The 19,428-nt window shown below is 39.1% G+C and overlaps 1 protein-coding gene across 1 annotated transcript; it reads right to left on the reverse strand.

Moving 5' to 3' along the window:
- Positions 1–15,926: 15,926 nt before the first annotated feature.
- Positions 15,927–18,619, reverse strand: LOC110907224 (omega-3 fatty acid desaturase, endoplasmic reticulum). The gene is made up of 8 exons (XM_022152263.2): positions 18,351–18,619; positions 18,123–18,212; positions 17,467–17,533; positions 17,230–17,322; positions 16,943–17,128; positions 16,778–16,858; positions 16,305–16,442; positions 15,927–16,217 (listed from the first exon to the last, which is right to left on the reverse strand). Exons 1-8 carry the CDS (start codon positions 18,593–18,595, stop codon positions 16,035–16,037), a joined length of 1,083 nt encoding a protein of 360 aa, XP_022007955.2. The 5' UTR covers positions 18,596–18,619; the 3' UTR covers positions 15,927–16,034.
- Between the last annotated feature and the right edge of the window lie 809 nt (positions 18,620–19,428).

The following is a 19,428-nucleotide window of genomic DNA, read 5'->3' on the forward strand; positions in this document are numbered from 1 at the left end:
CAAGAGGAATACAAAAAAGGAGGCACACTAGCCAACCTAAACCCTATTTTGAACCACTGGTCCCCGCGTCGCCTCCGACGTCACCAGCGGGTTCTTCCTCTTCCACATCAGGGTAAAGCATCCGCAAGCGGTCAACATAGTCCGCAACCTCCAAACACTCGTCCAGCTCCCCTACACAGGCAAGGGGCGTGTCATAAAAGGAGGCTACGGCCGCTTTCAGACGACCCTCGGTATCTACATCCCGGAACCCGGATGCCTGATCAGTATAACCGCCTGCGGATAGTACACTGATGTGCCCAATGCAGCGGTTAAAACCAGCCTTGAAGCCAGCATCACGCGCACGTTCCTTAACCAGGTCCAAACCTGATGAGGTCTCAGGGGCATTCATTATGGCCTCGACAATCTGCAGTAAAAAGATCATAAGTCTTGCGTGCTAATCCAAGCAAATGTAAAGGCAAAGGATACTTACACGCGCGATGCCGTGAGTCCGCAACCACTCACGGTCAGCTTCCAGTTGGTTAAAAGAGGACACCAAGGCATCCTTGGCCTCAGTAGCAGCGTCGGCCCGCTGCTCCGCAGCAGACACGCGGGCAGTAAGGTCCGTAACCGCGACCTCCCGCGCCTGCACCTCAGCCTGTTACAAGAACAGCAAACAGTTTACTCGGTAAATACTTTCAAAACAATAAAGGAAATATAAAACAGAGGCAACGAAACATACCTGAAGGCTGGAAACAACCTTATCCAAACGAATGCGCTCCGCATTCAGCTCTTCCAGAGCCTTGGAAGAACGGCTCTCTTTCTCCGCGGCCTCTTCAAGGGCCTTTGAGGCACGAGCCCCGGCCGCTTTGGCCTCTTCCAGCGCCTTCAGGGCCTCATCCTTTGCCTGCAGCGCTTTAGCTGATGCGGCCTCAGCCGCAGCTTTTTCATTGCCCAAGGCAACATTTGCCGCCTTGGCGTTTGCTAGCTCCTGCCGAGTATGAAACAGAAGATTGTTCTGCTTAGCCCAAGATTCGTTCCACTTCTTGCGCTCGTTGGATGAAATTTCCTCCCAACGCTTACGCTCATCAGCAAGGAGTTTAGCAAGGGAACGCACCTGTTTTAGCTGGGCAGCGGCAGCCCATTCCGAAGTCTGCTTCTGTTTCTCAAAAGCAGCTTTATCCTTCTCGAGCTGCTCCGCACCCGCACGGGCAGCCTGGACCAGCTTTTCCGCTTCTGCCCGCATGCGAGCAGCATCTTCCTCGCGGCGGCCCAGCACCTTATAATCTTCCAAAATGGCATTAGCCACAATGGAAGTCCCTACCAACATGGTCGAGAGCTGGTTTATACGCAGCTCCCGCGGTGCGGCACGAGCCCGCTCAACTTCAAAGGGGGTCCCAAGACCGCCCAGGATCTCCCTGCAGGCCGCAGGGTCGTTAGCAATATCATCCCCCTGCAATACAGTCCAGGGGGGTCGATGGTACAGCGTACCGCGATCCTGGGAGTAGGTGCGGTAGTAATACTCCAATTCAGACTCCCCAGGCTGAATTGGAGGCCCGTCATACCCCGCACCATCGGCCGACGAACTGGTACCCTTATCAACCGCAGACTTCTGCGGCCCAGCATCATGCTGCCGCGCTTCATCGCCAGTTTTTTGCGGTTCAGCATCAGAATGTTGCTTCCCGGTAGCAGTGAACCGCAAACTCAAATCGTCTCCCTCATTGGGAGAGATCAGGTTGTTGGACGAGTCGACAGTATCAAATATCTGGGCCGCAGCATTCTCTGCGGTACCCTCCTTCTGCACGGTTGACTCAGGTACCACCTTGACGGGAGGTGTCGATGGCACCTCCGCTCCACCCGCATCCATGGCACGCGGAGGGGACTCCGGAGCATCGAAGATAGAAAAATCTTCATCTTGACGCTCTGCAAAAAAGTGAAATAGCTATCAGAACCAGTTACACAACAGTTAACACTAGATAGCCTACACTTACCAACGACAACCGCAGGTTTCTTCTGCGCCGGAGCAGACCTTTTGGTTACTAGCCTCCGACGTTTGGTTTCAACACCACCAGCAGCTTTCTGCTCTGGCCTCCTCTTCTCACCAATCACAGGGGGACCCGCAGCTGTCCCTCCCGCAGCCACCTCTTCTGCCTGCTTCTTCGCAGCACCAGAACGTGACTCCGCGGCTATACTCAAACCCTCAAGGGTATCAGATACTATCACACAATCCTTGTGTCGACGAAAAGAGGAATGGGAGATACCTGCTGCCTGCGGCACCAGATGAGGCACAGTAGTGACCTCCTTTATCTTCTTTTGGCGGAAGCGCACGCCCTTCACAGTTTGCCTCTTTGGCACACCTTTCGCTTCAGGGTCCCCCAAGGCCCCAAGATCACCTGCATGGAATCAATACGTCAATAACACAACATGATCAACACAAGTAGCAAAGCTTCGATAATATACCTTTGCCTACTGGCAACTCAACTGCCAGTGCAGCCGCAGTAGGCACCCGGAAGTTACTACGGATAATAGTGTTGTGATCCTGTTCACCATCCGCACAAACTACGGTCTCAACCGTACCCTCGAAATCCGGAGCAAACATCCTCCATGCGGGGGCATCTTCTGATAATAGACACAAAGGTCAGTAACACGCGTAAGGATAAAGAACGTAAAAAAACAAAAAGTACGTACCACCGCTCTTTTCCCGCACCACGGGTTTCGAGTTCTTGCCCCTCCTCAACATCATACGCAACAGCCATAGTTGCGTGTTAGTCAACTTCACAGACTCAATAGTCTGCAGTTGCGGAAACCATTGCACTGATTTCAAACTGGGCATCGCAATGGTCTCTGCTATGATCGTCTCGGTCACATTCCGAAACGTCATATTCACAGCAAGGGCAGCAGACTTGATGTAGAAGAACTTCTTCTTCCACATCGTCATCCCCTTAGGGGGAGTCATCAGCTTTGGGGTACCGTCTCGTAGACGGAAAGAAAAGAACCCCATGGACACTGTCATCTGATAAAACCGTCGGAAGTCTCCAACAGTAGGCTCTATGCCAAGAGCACGGAAGGTAAACTCAAAGTTACGAATCCGAATCATCCCAAACGGACTCACTTGAGAAATGTGGACCTTGTACCACTCCAAGATATCCACAACAAACACCGTCAACGGTAATCGGAGGTTACAATCTCCGAAGAAATCGGACCACATGGTCACATAACCGGCCGGAGCGTCGGCACCAGTATCACCCTCTGATGGGTACCGAGCCCCATATTCCGAGGGCATTTGGACCTCCAGCATAAGGCGATCAAAGCTTTTTCTGGTCCACTTTAACACCGGTAACCCACCACCGGGAACATTCACATCATCATCCTCGTCTTCTTCCTCAGCCACTATCGGCTGTTCAGGGTTTTCACCCTCCACATTGTGTGGATTCGATGGTTCAGCCATCAAAAATATCAAAGAAACGGAAGATGGTGAACAGAAACACTAGAAACCTAACCAGAAATTCAGAAAAAATCGTCGGAGAAGACAGATGACAACTTTCTCTCAAACGGCAAATTTTTTGAATTTTCGACAAAGTGAGAGGAAACCACAAACGGTTATCCCCTTATATACCCATCGCAATTAATGCGGAGGGAGAAAGCAAATCATCACGTTCAAAAAGAGCGTATCTTGCAACAACACGTGTCGAGCGCCGTTTTAGCTGACGGTTATCACGCGCGCGTGGCCGCCCACGCGCCTGACAAAGAAGACGTTTACACTTCCTGCTACAGTGCATTTAATGCCTCGGGCAGTGCAAATGTCCTTTCATTTCAGCACATGCAGAAACGTCTCACCAACTTCTACCAACTCACACGTGCGATCAAGCCACGTAGGCAAGAAAAAGCGACAACATTATCCAAAAAACATAAGCGGCATGCGGTTTTTCTGGTTTACCGCACCATAACCCATACCGCATGTCGTTTTTTTATATACCCTAAAAAATAGGTAGAAATATATCTATCTATGCTATAAAGGGATATATTACCTTTTCCGCATCACTCACGAGCACACGTGAAATATGCGGAAGTGACACACATGAACCCATTCAGATGTGTCAGATGCTCAGAACTAGTGTTTTTCTTTGGACTGAACCGCATCTCAGGAACAGGCAAAGCGCATTGCCTTCCTTTTCTTCAAGCTTCAAATCCCTCCTGTCCGGTTCACAACCACAGAGGGTGCATGAACAACTTCTTCAGAAGAAAGAAGGAACGAAATCTACGCGCCCGCACATCAGCAGCCCTGACTCCTGAACCTTCAAGAGTTACATCCGTGCAACAAGCACACTTTGAGCGAATATGGGACTGCAACATCGCAGACACCCATAAAGAGCTACAGACATAACCATAGCTTCCGCAGAGTGGTTGCTACGGAAGAGCAAAACTCACTCCACATCACCGAACGAGGCTACCTCGTTATAAACTCGGTATTGGAGCGTGAAGGTAAGTGGCTCCAGAAAGAACGCAGATACGTGCTCTAAACAAGCACTTATCAAGCAGCAAGTGTCCGAACAGCGGTAACAAGTCTGCCTATGACTTTGTTTACCTGCCAACGGACCGCGGTAACAAGTCTGCTTAGGACTTTGTTTACCTACCAATGGATCGCATGGAATAAACAACGATGGGCATCCCCTTGCCTATGACCATGTTTATTTACCCATAGTCTAGATCCACATTGTTCGACCAAACACGGCCAACAATGACGCAACGAAGTAACCGCAAAGAACGTACGGTTACTTGAGAGCTATCAAGATGAACACGAACACCCAACAAAAAAGGGCTGGTCATCTCATCATAGGATGCTGAACATAGAACTTGAGCAAAGTTCTAACACAACATCCAAAACCTTCAAACCTGACCGCAAAGGTTGGTTTACAAGTTTTTCTTTTCTTCTTCGTGCACCATTCTGGCAAATGATTCGAAGAAGAAACCACCTCCAAGAGGTTCAAAACATGTGCAAACCTTCGAACCACCATCCAAGAGGTTGGTTCGAAGTTTGTGCAGCATTACTATGAAGGTCCCTAACAGGCCTTCAACACAACAACAGGTGGCAACCCACCTGATGACATGCAACGGCTGAGAATTTCGCATCAAGCGAAACCCCTTCACCGGTACGGAAGAGGCATAGCCGGATTTTTTACCAGATCACCAGGTTGATCTGGCCTAAAATTTTCTCCAGACTGCCACACTACCTTCCTACACCATAAGTCCAGTACTCCTCCCACGTGCAACTTGCACAAGGGAGCAACACTAGACTGGGGGGACTTGAAGGGGTATGGTCCCAAAACGACCATTACCCGCATCAAACAAACCCCTACCAGTAAGCAAACCGCACCCATGCGGTCACATCCTTCGAACCCATTCGGTTCGAAGATGAATAGCTTGACCCAAGTACGAAAGAAGATGAACATATCGATGCGGCTGGCACCGCATCATATGGCCATTTTCGTCACGACAAGGGAAGCGAGCAAATAGTCTCCACATACGATGATGCGGCCAACACCGCATCTCGCGTATTTCTTGATCACAAGTAGGAGACGCGGTAACTTCAGACGTTACCGCATGCAGCGATGCGGCTCGCACCGCACCCTGCATATCCAACAAGTGGACTGACACGCCAGGCAAGTGGCTGACACCACGAGGCAAGTGGCGCCGGCGACAGTCCCCTGACAGAGCTATTAAAGCAATGGGCTGACGTGGCGTAACCCCCACGGCCGGCGAGACTGACACACCTGCAACGGTGCAGCTCGTCGTCAGCCCATCCATCAATCTCCTCCTTCACTCCTCGGCTATAAATACCGACCCCAAACCAGGTTTGAGGTATCTCTTCACAACTCTCTAACTACTACTATAATCTTGCTTTGCTTCCCAAGCAAACTACTGATTCTCACGCCGGAGAGTGGTAACAAGGAGCACCCCCCACCCCATCCTCCTTGTTACGAGTCACGGCTTGTTTCCTTGTGCAGGAGATCATCCACCGGTGACCCAGCCAGCGATCTCCGAGAGGAAGGGATTAACCCTTCTTGACGAGACCAGTGTGTTAACCCTGCCCGGTTAACCATTGTTTCATCAGGTATCTTGGGTGTAAGCCGGTTAACACTCCAATTGAGCCAAGTCATGTTGTGAATAACAAACTCAGTAGTGAAAAAGAGGAAGTTGTTGACATTACTAATTATCAAAAGTTGATTGGTAAGTTGATCTACTTGTCCTTAACACGTCCTGACATTTGCTATGCAGTTCAATTTTTGAGTCAGTATATGCATAAGCCTTTAGTGGGTCATCTTAAAATTGCTTTGAGATTATTAAGATATCTCAAGTCATGTCCTGGTAAAGGGTTGTTGTTTAAAAGGGGAAACAATCTTGAGGTATCTTGTTATGCTGATTCGGATTGGGGTAAGTGTTTGCAGACTAGAAAGTCTGTGTCTGGTTACTGTGTCTTCCTTGGTAGTAATTTAGTCTCTTGGAAGAGTAAAAAACAGAGCACTGTGTCGAGATCATCAGGAGAGGCTGAGTACAGAGCTATGTGCTCAGCCACCTGTGAGCTTATTTGGATTGTGAATGTTTTAAAAGAACTGAATGTTAATTGTAAAGTGCCCTTGAATTTATATTGTGATAGTAGTGCTGCCATTTCAATTGGGGCTAACCCAGTTTTTCATGAAAGAACAAAGCACTTCGAGTTGGATTTGTTTTTTCTTCGAGAGAAAATTGCTTCTGGTTTTATTCGAACTGTGAAAATTGACTCAGAGAGTCAATTGGCTGATGTGTTTACAAAAGGCCTAAGTGGAAGTCAACATGATGTTTTTTGTGAAAGGCTTAGTCTTGTAGATCTGTTTAAAGCTGTAGAATGAAGGGGGGATGTTAAAATAACATGTTATGTTATCCGTTTCATTCTGGGCTTTATAACATTCTGGACTTTATTTTATTTATTGGGCTCTTATTTGAGCGTATGTGGTAGTTGGGCTTTGGGCCGGTTATAACTGATCTGTTATATTTGTTACAAGTTGTTTGCAAGTGGTTGTATCAGGGAAAATATCTCAGGGGGTTTGTTGTAACATTGAGGACTGCAGCTGACATAATGCAATAGTTGAAGATCTGAGTGTAACATGCTGTGTTCGAGAATATAAAAGGCCTTGATCAGTTGGAGAGTTCTAGATCTCTTTCATTATTTTCACTTTCACTGTAAAGCTAGGGTTTGTTGAAGTTTCATCGTTGTATCTTTGAATCTCTCATCTGTTAGAGAGATTCCTGTGTATTGTTGGTATAGGTGATCATCAGTGGATGATCATCACCTCTGGTTGTATCGTTCCTTTTGTATTGATCTTACAGTTGTAAGATCTAGGGTTTTGGGGGGAACTTTTTTTCTGGTTTGGGTTAATAAGATTTTTGGTCACGTTTTGTCGCTATTTCTTTGTGTGTGATTGTTATTTTCTGGTTCATCAACTTCCATACCATTGTTTTAACAGTTTTATTATCTAAACACACTACGATCGACTAGATGAAAGAGTAGGTTATCGTTCGACTAGGTGAAAGAGTATATTACAGTTCATCGTTATTGTTGTTACGTTGATGTTATACGTGTGATTTCGCATCTTTTCTTTGACCCATCACTTCAACTAGTACGTCACTAGGTGTGACTACTCTTAACACCATAATCATTAGTGTGAATTCATGGGAAATTTAATGTTTTCCACGGCCTAAATTACATTCTAAAATGGAATTATTTTACGTAGTAAGAGATGAGCCGGTTTAGTTGGTTACATGGACTTTTCTAACCAAAGCAGGATTCATAATTTTGAATTTTTCTAGTCAAACTGGCTGACACTAGTGTATAAACTAAACTAACACAACCATCTTATATATGTGATCTATTTGTGCATGACTTGAAAAGCCGGATCTGATAGGACAATCGAAGGATGGAAGGCTAAGAGCATTCCAACACTTGTGGAGGAGCGACATCAGACGACTTTGTGATAGGGAGGAGAGTGATAAGAGCGGAGAGAGGAGTTTCAGGTTGTTTTTGAGGATTGTTAAAGGGGTAGGAGAGGGTGTGAGCCAGTGCCACATTATAGGCGTATTTTGTGTGGTTGACGGCAGTGGCGGATCTAGGATTCACGCCAAGCCGTAACGTTTTATAAATAAGCCGTAACGAAATCGAAAAAACATCAAATTTTTCCAAAATTTACACTAAAAACGTCAAATTTTTCCGAGCCAAGCCGTAGCGGAGGTTACCCCCGGTAACCTCTAGGTCCGCCCCTGGTTGACGGAGGTTGTCCTAGTGTTGTTGATAACAGAGTCGGAAATCTTTCTTTCAGCAGTATGGGATGAATGTAAATGGTTTTTGTTTTTTTTTCACAAAACTATATTCTATAACATTTAATTATTCTTTTTAGAAAAGAGAGAATAAAAATAACTAGATCGTATTTGCAATCAAGAATTAAATATTTTTGTACCTTCCTCTGTATAATAATTTAGTATTATATAATTACGAGTTCTTAAACCTAGGATACCTGTAAGAAAAGATTTGCTTCTTGTGATTAATGAATGTATAGGACTATAGGCTTCACACGTCAATAAGTCCATCTGACGGCCCATTTTTTCTAGCCCAGTGTTTACAGCCCGGTTACCTTTTTATTGATAAACTGAATTTCGGTATTATAACAAAATAAAATGTTGTACAACATTAGATTAATATTTATATTCTTAGATCATATATATTGGAGACTCCATCCCATCTATATATTTTATTAAAAAAATATATTTTTCTCTAAATTTTGTTAATTTCTAAAAACCCTCTCACATTCAACCCTCTATATCTACCTCTATCTGTAGTTCAAAAAAAAAAAAAAAAAAATCTCTACCTCTATCTTACTTATATTAACTTATTTTATTATTATTTTCTCTTTCCTATACAATTATAAAACATACGGGGAGTTGAATATAACTCTATATTCACATTGGAGCCTCTATACATGAATGTTCTATATAATATAGAGGAAAAATAGAAGAAACAACAAAATAACTACTATATTGGAACCTCTATACTAAAGAAAAACTTAAAAAGATTAAACTACACCTCTATATTTAGAGCATTAACATTGGAGACTCTTTACTCATGCATTCTATATAATATAGTTTAAAAAATAAAGAAAATATCAAAAACACTCCTACATTAGAATCTCTATAGTAAAGAAAGATTTATAGAAAGCAAAATATAACCTCTATATTTAGAGGCTCAAATTAACCCTCTATATTTTTGTTGTGAGTACGTAGGAAAGAGAAAAAAAGTAATAAAATAAGTGTTTGTGAGTATGATAGAGATAAAGATAGAATGTTGAATGTGAGAGGTTTTTGAATAATAAACAAAATATAGAGAAAAGTGTGTATTTTAGTTGAGTTATATAGATAGAGATGGGGCCACCAATGTGAATGCTCTTAGAGGGTAGGGGCGCTCCATTAGTGATGGATTTCCATCACTCACAACACCTAATCATTGTCCGCCACGTCATTGAGCTTGATTCCATCACTAGTGATGGATTTTACTATGGGTGTCCATCACTAGTGATGTTTTTTTTTTAAATTAAAAATTAACAATAACAATTTCATTTAACTAAAAAACAATATTTCTAGACATATTTTAGGTTACAACTTAAAAAACATATAAAAATAAAAAGATACATAAAGAAAACCTACTCCTCGTTCGAATCCGGAAATTCCAAATCTAAAGAACCTACAAGTTCAATTAAATCATATTCCAACCGAAAGTGAAGTTCTTCATTGTGCAAGTCTTGTTGGACATTTTCGGGAACGAGAACTTGTGTAGGAGGATCCGGCACCTAATCTAGAGATATTGCACGTCCGTCTTCTTTTATTAGCATATTGTGCAATATGATACATGCATATACTATGTTATGGATTGTTTTTTTATTCATCGCACAAACCGGTCGGTTTACTATCCCCCATCTACCATTTAAAACACCAAAAGCCCTCTCAACATCTTTTCTTGCCGATTCTTGCAACTTCTTGAACGTCTTTTCATTAACCTCGACAGGAAATGAAGGAGCTTTCACAAAAACTCACTTACAGTGATTCTGGAAGTACCTTAGCTCAAGTGTGCGAAATCAGTAAGTTGAGAGAATTTTCAGAGTTGTGGAAGTTGAGAAATGAAAAAGTGGGTTTGTATTTATAGGGTTAGTTGAGTGTTTGGGACGAAAGGAGGTTTCAGGCGACAGGGACCTTCTGAGCGAAATGGCCTTTCGCAAGAGAGGGTTTCCCCTGTTGCACGAAGATTCAAGTTTGTTGTTTTGCGCGCGTTTGTCGGTTTCAAACGTTTTAAGCGTTCAAGTGCAATGTGTAAGTGTAATGTATAAATAAATGAATGTATAGATGGATTTTGCATGTATAAACAAGTATGGATTCACGTATAATTTGTATTAAGTATGTACGTATAATGAATCTGCAACAAGTATTTATGAATTATGTATGACAACATGTATAAAAAGATCAAGATTTCATTATGATTCAAGTCTCGGATTACAATGATTGGAAAGGAAATACGAATACAAGTGAATACAAATTTCTATAAATAGAAATTACCAACAAAGTTGCTAAATAAGGAAAGCTACAAAAAGCGAGGCGTTACAATATCGTTGTACAAACTGTAAGAACAAACAGTTTAATTACATGTGTCATCAATTAAAAAAATTGATTTAAGGGTATTTTAGACTTTTTATACCCTTTTATTTATATCTAATTAAAAAAAACAATTAAATTATCCCTAAATTCATGCAAGATTAATTCAAATCCTAATCTCCTAATCTATTCTTCATCATCAAATCAACACCGTAATCGGCATATCATCAGCAACACCGTAATCAACATCATCGTCAACACCGTAATCAGCACATCATCAACATCAGCACCTTAATCAGCACGGTAACACCACCGTTAGCACATCCGACGGTAACATCCCACACCACCATTGTCAGCACATCCCATAATCAGCACCGTAATCAACACAATTTCATGTTTTTTTTTTAATTTTGTAAACAACAAATACTATTACATAATTAGCACAATTTCATGTTTTTGTTTTAATTTTGTAAATAGCACATGCTATTACATAACTATTACAAAACAAGTTTATTCCAAATAGGTTTCCAATAACAACACAAAAGGAAAAAATAGCAACACATAAGAATTACACAACAAAATAAGAACTTCCTTATAGATTTAAAATCAACACAATACATTTTTCATATTAGCACATTCCAACTACATAACTAGCACAATTATAAAACACTTTTTGTAACTTTTTTAAAAGTCACTTTTATAAATAAATAAAAATTATAGTAATATGTTACTCATATTAAAGATAAAAAATACTTGATTTTATAGTATAATTTTTTTTAAAAAATAACGAACTATATAAAAGTTATTTTAGTTTAAAAAACTTGGTGAAATTAGTATTTAATGGGAAGTGGCTAAATGACTAAAATACCCGTAACTTGAGAGTTTTAATTATCATTTAAAGGGGTTTTATTTATAATCAATACAACCCTTGATTTAAACTATCAATGGCTCAGATCTATTCTTACGGTTCTTACAGTTAGCATTGTTTGTACAGGATCTCAACTCTGTAAATGAATAGTTGTTAAATGATTTTTTATATAAAAATTTATCGATTGTTAATTATGTTTTCTATAACCGTAGGAAATGCGCAAACCGGCAGAATAGGCACTAGTGCGAACGAGGTTAAATCGGTGAAAATGACTAAATTGTTCGAGTCCAATGACTTAGTATCGGTGGTTCGGATGCGCGTTTCCACAATAAACTGAATGATGAATGCAAGTTTGTGGATGAGGTGGAACCGCAAGAACTGTAACGCTCCATCAGGAGGACCAAAGGGAGACGAGCTTCGTCTTTGAAAGCTCCTGAAGAGTCCAAAGTGGATTGCCTATTAGGTAAGTTCAACCAATTTCACAATCTATAAGCGGAGGGACTTTGTTTGAAGCAAAAAAAATTCCAATAAGTGGCCGATAGGGAAATGAAGAAACTTCGGTTAGATAATGAAGCAACTGAGGAAGATGCATTCAATATCATGACTAGCAGCATCGAAAATCTTTAAGGAAAAGAACATGAAGTGACGACATTGTTGAAGGAGAAATAGGCTTGTAAATGAACTGAACAAACACGAACGAGGCATGTTCATGTTCGTTCATTTTCCTTTAACTGAACAAACGATCGGACACAAACATTTAAATGAACAAATTTTCTTGTTCGTGTTCGTTCGTTACGAAAATGAACATGTCCATGTTCGTTTATGTCCATTCGCTAAAAGTATAAACGAACGGTTCTCGAACATAAACGCACACAAACACACATAATTGACCATAAAAGAACATAACAAATCATAACGAACATAATAACAAGCTTTGAATTGTATAGCAATAGTAGAGGAGAAGAAGAACCTAAATATAGATAAATCTTAATTCACGTTTCATATAATAGAAAAAGATTGCTTTTAAATTTGATAATATAAATCAAATATATTAATACCATATAAAAAAAGTTTTGAAATCGGAAAGTCAAAGCTAGTTATAGGATGATAAAGAAAATTAAATAGATTTTTATATTTAATTAGTAATAACTAAATTTAAAAGATGAACAGAAACAAACGGATATAAATGAACACGAACGAACGAATTTAAATGAACGAACATAAACGAATGTAAATGAACAAACATAAACGAATGTTCATGAACGTAAATGAACAAACATGACATTGTTTCATTTATTAAATAAACGACCATGAATGAATTTCCTGCCGAACGATTGATGAACGGTTCACTGAACGTTCGGTTCGTTTACAAGCCTAAGAAGAAAACTGGAAAAATATGGTTTTTAGATTATGTAGTTTTTTTTAATATTATTAAGTAGTTTTTTAATATTAATGCAAAAAAATTGGTTAGTAAATGTTTTAACATTAAGTACTACATGTTTAAAATATAATAGAATTTTATTGTATTAAAAGAATTAAATAAAAATTAAGGGACAAAGAATAGGTATAATATAGGTTGAATGGTAGATGTGGGTAGGGATGACAATCAAATCTGAACTCGCTGGGTAAACCCGAAACCCGATATATTTGGGACGAGTTTGGGGTCGGTTAATCGGGTTTGGGAATAGCTTTTACTTTTTTCGCGGGTTTAGGACGGGTTTGGGATTTAGTGATATACACGTTTACCCGACTAAATTACCTGATAAAGTGTACACGTTTACCCGATTGTATACCCGATATAATTTATTTTATATTATTAAATATGTATATATATGATACATCCATTTTTTTTACACAAATAGGTATTCTATTCCGTATACATTGTATTTATTTGATATATACTTTTATAATGACAATACAAAATGTAACCGATTAGTAGTTACCTGATAGATACCCAATGGATTTTGAGATGCGTATACCCAATGAGTAATCTTTTTAAATTAACGGGTTTACCCGAAACCTGCGGGTATACCCGATATCTGATGGGTATTTACCCGCTAGAAACCCGACGGGTTTTGAAACGGGTTTGAGACAAGCTTATCTAATCGGGTTTGGGTTTGGGGTTACCTAAACCTGACCCATTGCCATCCCTAGATGTGGGAATGAGATGAGACGCTAAAATTGTGTTAAGATGTCATTAAAGAATGAGGGTTGAGTATGACAGGTTGAAAAAACAACCACTATATGATAATCATATGATAACCAAGAATCATACGTATTTAATTTGTTTCGCTTGATTTTAAATTTTTCAACATTACTAAAAAAACAATACACAAAGACAGAAATATTTAATAAAAGTTAAATAACTTTAGAGAAAAATATCTAATAAAATAGTCAAATAACTTTAGAAAAAAAAAAGCTTCTTGTGAATTACAAAATACTAATTTTTCCTTTAAAAAAATACAAAATTTTGTTTCGTTGACTTAATTAAAAAGGTTGAAGTGTGTCCTAGTACACACTCACTCCACCTTTCTCTCCTACGCCTTTGGGCTTTGGGTGGACCTAAACCTATCTTAGACGTCGCGAGCAATACAACATAAATGTCATGAAGGCCTCCATTTAGTTTTCAATAATTGTGTTTAATTTTAAAAGATAATAACTAAGAGTTAGTGTTCATTATGTAACCTCTCTTTAAAAGATATTAAATAAATTGACTTTATACAATCTATTAAATGTGACTTCTTACACTACTCTTCAATACTTATATTAACCAGTAACCACCTATACACGTCATCTTTTAGGATTTAAATCCTTCCCCTATTGAATAGAGGAGAGATCTCAGATCTCATACCACTTGACCACACGGTCATGGGTGAAAAAACAATCAAGAATCAAATTAGACATGTTGCATTGTCTTAGATGTGGATATGGTTCAGAGTCCTCTCACTAGACGTGTTGCATCGTATCTTGCCCGTCCCAAGCCAAGGCAAGTTGTGAATACGAGAAACCTATTAGGTCCACAAGACTAGAGCGCTGTGAACACTTCGACGTACAAGTCAATCACATATACATCATATCGTGTGCATATGTATATGCAGATGTATAATTTAGTAAAAGACTGGGAAAGTTGATGGAGGAATGAGGGGAGCACTCAAGGCTAAGTATCCTAGCTCCGATCAACCATCACTTGTCATGTCAAATATTCCTTAAAGTACCCATTAACTAGTAAGTGGTGGCGGCGCCTACCCATGCCGTAAACTTTTTTTTTAATTTTTTTCATTTAAATAAAGTCAAATGTTTTATAGAAAATAAACTTCATTATATAAAAATAAATAATTCAACACAAACGAATAAAAATAATCCTCCACATCGTCTTCCTCCTTGAGGTACGGTAGATCTTAAGCTGCAATATGGATGAGAAGATTAGTCTTAAGTCGATAAGGTGTATCCATCAATTCTCCAAGCACTGGTATTTATAAGATTCAAAAAATAAATAAAAAAATATATATATTTTCTATTTCAAACGGTCATTTGACCGTTGATGGTCAACAACAGCCATCGAAAACAACAATTTGCGAGTGGGTACCCGAGCTTACCTCGCCGACCCGTCAAGCCTACCCGAAGGGTTGGCGGCGGTGTGCTGGCTCGGGTTCATACCCGGAGAGGGCTACCCAAGTAGTGCCCCGTCCTCCCTAAAACCACAGGGGGCTTGGCTAACATGGATTAGAAACATACGTATAACGAAATCACAATAGAATAATTTTAGATGCTATCAGGTTTATACATGTACTTGAAATAGATATATGTTTGAAAAACTAAAACAGAACGAGAGAAATATATTAAAATGATCACTTCCTAAATTTACGATAGATTTATATTATATAATCGAATCAGTTAAACCAGAACCAACTGATTCAGTTGAATGTCATTAAAAAATTTACCAAATCGGCAGTTCACAATTGGGCGTCTCAACAAAAAATTTAATCATTCACACTGCCTCGGCAAAATTGTTTATCAAATTTGTTGGGGACCATATTTGTACAAATAGTAATTAGGTGGTCCAGAACGTAAAATAGTTGATACTAGAGACCCATTTGTTAATCTTATAAATTACAATTACAATATTGTAGACTATAAGAAATCGAGGCATGTATGTTATGTCAAAAAAAGGCATATAAGATTGTCTACATATTTGTGTTCATTTCGTTCTAGACCAGTGATGAAGTTTGACGTTTTCGACCAGGGGGATCGAAAACGTATATATCCAAAAATTTATATACGAAAACTACATATATAACACTGCTTAGCGAAAAGTTCTGGGGGTAGGGCGCCCCCCGGTCTCTTCAAAGCTGTGCCATTGTTCTAGACCACAATTTCTAGCAATAAGATTGTCTACAACCGGATACGAGTTAAATGATAAAATGTGATAATTTCATTAAATAAAATTATTATTTTTCTTGTTACTCGACAATAACTAATAGGATAGTGTAACAAATGAATTTGTCTTATTTAGTTTATTTAATCATTCAACTTTCTTCCCAATCATTTGATAATCTGTTTGGTAGTAAACTACGTCCCCAACGTCACTAACGTAATGGTCTTGTTTAATGCTTTTAACCAAGTTATCTATCAAGTGAAGCGGTATTGGACCAGATCTTTTTGGCTCTCGATAATACTTCCCAAGCACCGGCTTTGCCGCCATGGTCTACATAGCATGTAAACTAATTATTAATAAATTTTAAAATAGATCAACAGTTAGAACACACAGATAAAGTTTTGATAAGATATATACCGCTTCGATCAAGTGATAGTGTGGAATTTGTGGGAAAAGATGGTGGATGACATGAGTGCCGATATCATGATGGATGTTGTTAAACATCCCGTAATCTCGGTCAACGGTGGTCAACCCTCCCCTCAAATAACTCCATTCCTGTTAACCATGACAAACAAGGGTTGTTTGTTACTTAAACCATATAATATGTAGGATGTGGAAAGTTATGTAACCCTCCCCTCAAATAATTCCATTCCTTCCTGTTACCTCTTGATGCTCTGGCAGTAGTGTAAATCTTTTTGAAAATTTGGTGTATTTTTTTTTAATTTCGCTGCCCCTAAAGAATTTTTTTTTTTGAAACGTTGCCCTTATAATTATTTTTTAGATCCGTTACTCACTGAATAACACTATCTATTTGCTATGTAATGTAACCGGTTTATTTTTGAATGAGATGGCTGATCATTGCATCTATGTGGGACTAAATTGATCATAACCTTGCCGCGATACCAAGGAAGCTTGTCCTCATGCCCATGGTGATGTAAGTAAGTAACAAAATCCAACCACATGATGAACACCTGTTGGTCAATCAATATACTTAAACGTTTAGAGTTGATTGTCTAGGGTTACAATAAGTCAAACATATGAAGTAATGTACTCACAAAGTACGGAACACCATAGAGCTTGAATAATAGGCTTGGACCAATGATAGTCGATAAATATATTAGATTGGCGACCATGAGAGTCCAACACAAAGTAGATGTCGCGATATATCGCCTTTCATTAGGAGCGAACAATTCACTATACGGGTTGAAATGTGACCCTGTTTTCCCTGGACTCCTTGTCCACTGTTTATACATGATATCGAGTTAATGTTAGATAAAAGAGGTCGGCATGCATTGATAAGTTGTACCGTACAAGTCAATGATGCATTGGAATGTTTGAATACCAAATATAAAGGATATGCGAATAAGGGAAAAGGGACTTTGAATCTGAGTAACTTTGTAGGAGCATCCAAAGTCTTGTAGTTCTTTTCCGTCAACTGTGAATGGAATATTAATATATTATTATACTATATACCATATTTTATAATATTAATATATCCTGTTATATAAAAAGTGAACAATTTATTATATTTTATTGATAAGATTTTATGTTATAACGGACTGATAATTATGAATATTACCGGAACCCATGATTCATCATTTTCAACATGACCATGGTTTTGATGATGAGTTCGATGGCTAATTCTCCTGTAACGAAAAAAATATATATTTTAAATATCAATAATTATATAATGGTAAACTTCAATGTTTTGGCTAGGTAAATAAGACCAGGAACCTGCTACATAAACGGTCTAAGTAATTAATTCTATTTGAAACCATCTTCATTTGAATTGATTGGTTACCGATCGGAATACTGGACTAGTTGAACTTGTGTATCAGGTCGTGTGATCAAATCATTTTTATTTATTTTTTAACATTTTTTTCCTTTAAAATATCATTTGTTAATTCATTTACTACTTCGTACTTTATACATTGTTTATTTAGGGCTACAAATTTACTAACATTATAAATCCATATAAAAACGGTTATCTACTGTACATTTTCAGCTTTTTATTACATTAACATTATAAATCCATATAAAAACGGTTATCTACCATACATTTTCAGCTTTTTATATACAAGCTTTAAATTTAGTTATTTTGTTATCCGGGTTTTTAAGTCGGTCCAACCAATCCGAATATCCGATCACTAGGCCAGTAAAGCGGCTAATTTAACGACCGATGGAGTTATAAAAACATCTATTCTATTCTATTAATGGTTAATTTACCAAACTTACCACCCATGGTAGGGGACAAGGATCAAAGAATGCAAGATGTGGCCCACTATGCTATTAAGATTAGTGCTGTCTGAAAAGCTTCCATGGCCACTGAAAATCCAAGATTTTAGATCAACAATCATTGCATATCATATACAAGCTCTTCTTCATGTATAAAAACACAAGTGATCTATCTAAACAAAAAGGATGCATGTATGTATATATAGTTACTATATAAATATAATATACCAATCATGACCAAGAACAAAGATAGCCCAAAACATTGTGCCCTGTGCAGCCCAATAAACAGGCCAAACCCATGAACTGTTGTGGAAGAAAACAGCAATGGCAACCAATGAGCAAATGACCAAAATGTCCCTGAGGACATAACTGAGTGACCTCCATGGATTCTTGACCCAACAATGGGCAGGAATGGCAGCTCTAATGTCAGCTATCTTGAATGGAGGAGGGGCACTTGGCTCAAATTGCTCCATTATTTTTTTGTTTGGTTTTCTTAGCTCCACGAAAAAATGGTGTGTGGAGATAGGTTTATATAGGAGAGATTAGAGAGACATGAATGTTCAATTAGCACATAAAAAGACAACCAACCTATGACGGCACCGGCCTCAATTAATCGTACAATAATAATATAGACTTTTTACCCATGCCATTATAGCCTAGTGGTATCTTGGGGTGTGATAAGATATGATCATTAGGTCATCGGTTTAATTTCCACAACGGGGGTTTTCCCAGATTTATTGGGTTTCCTCCTGAATTTGTGTATAGGCATTATTGCCTAGTGGAGATGGATATGATCGGGTGGTTCTGCTGGTGGCACAATGATACTCCAGTGGTCCATCAGTGATCCAAATTTGCCGTTCAAAAAAAAAATAAATAAATAATAATATAGACTTTTTGAAACTTATTTGAAAAACGTGTTTTTTTTCTTTTCTTTTTTTTCAAGTCGTCGATTAAGGTATAACGAAATGAACATATTATCCTAACGTGTACGAAAGACGGTTTTGAGTATATCTTCTTCGAGGACTCGAAGTTGATGATAACCAGAACAAAGATCGATCTTAGAGAAACACGTCGCGCCTTGAAGTTGATCAAAGAGATCGTCGATGCGAGTAAGAGGATATCAATTCTTAATAGTGAGCTTGTTAAGTTCACGACAGTCGATACACATCCGAAAGATACAGTCTTTCTTAACAATGAGCTTGTTAAGTTCAAGATATAATCTCGAGTCGTCGATAACGATCCACTAGAATATGAAATGGAAATTTCCATCAAGGTATGGATATCACCCCTGACTTGCTGGTGAAAT

The sequence above is a fragment of the Helianthus annuus genome, chromosome 1 (assembly GCF_002127325.2).
Source record: "Helianthus annuus cultivar XRQ/B chromosome 1, HanXRQr2.0-SUNRISE, whole genome shotgun sequence".
Classification (NCBI taxonomy): Eukaryota; Viridiplantae; Streptophyta; class Magnoliopsida; order Asterales; family Asteraceae; genus Helianthus; species Helianthus annuus.

What these genes read in the sequence shown, in the direction of transcription:
- LOC110907224 (XM_022152263.2), bottom strand. Translation starts at nt 18,595, where the DNA reads ATGGAGCAATTTGAGCCAAGTGCCCCTCCTCCATTCAAGATAGCTGAC. An exon ending in TCTATGGTGTTCCGTACTTT is followed by an intron (nt 16,859 to 16,942) that starts GTGAGTACATTA and finishes ATTGACCAACAG; the next exon opens with GTGTTCATCATGTGGTTGGA. An exon ending in ACTATCACTTGATCGAAGCG is followed by an intron (nt 16,218 to 16,304) that starts GTATATATCTTA and finishes CATGCTATGTAG; the next exon opens with ACCATGGCGGCAAAGCCGGT.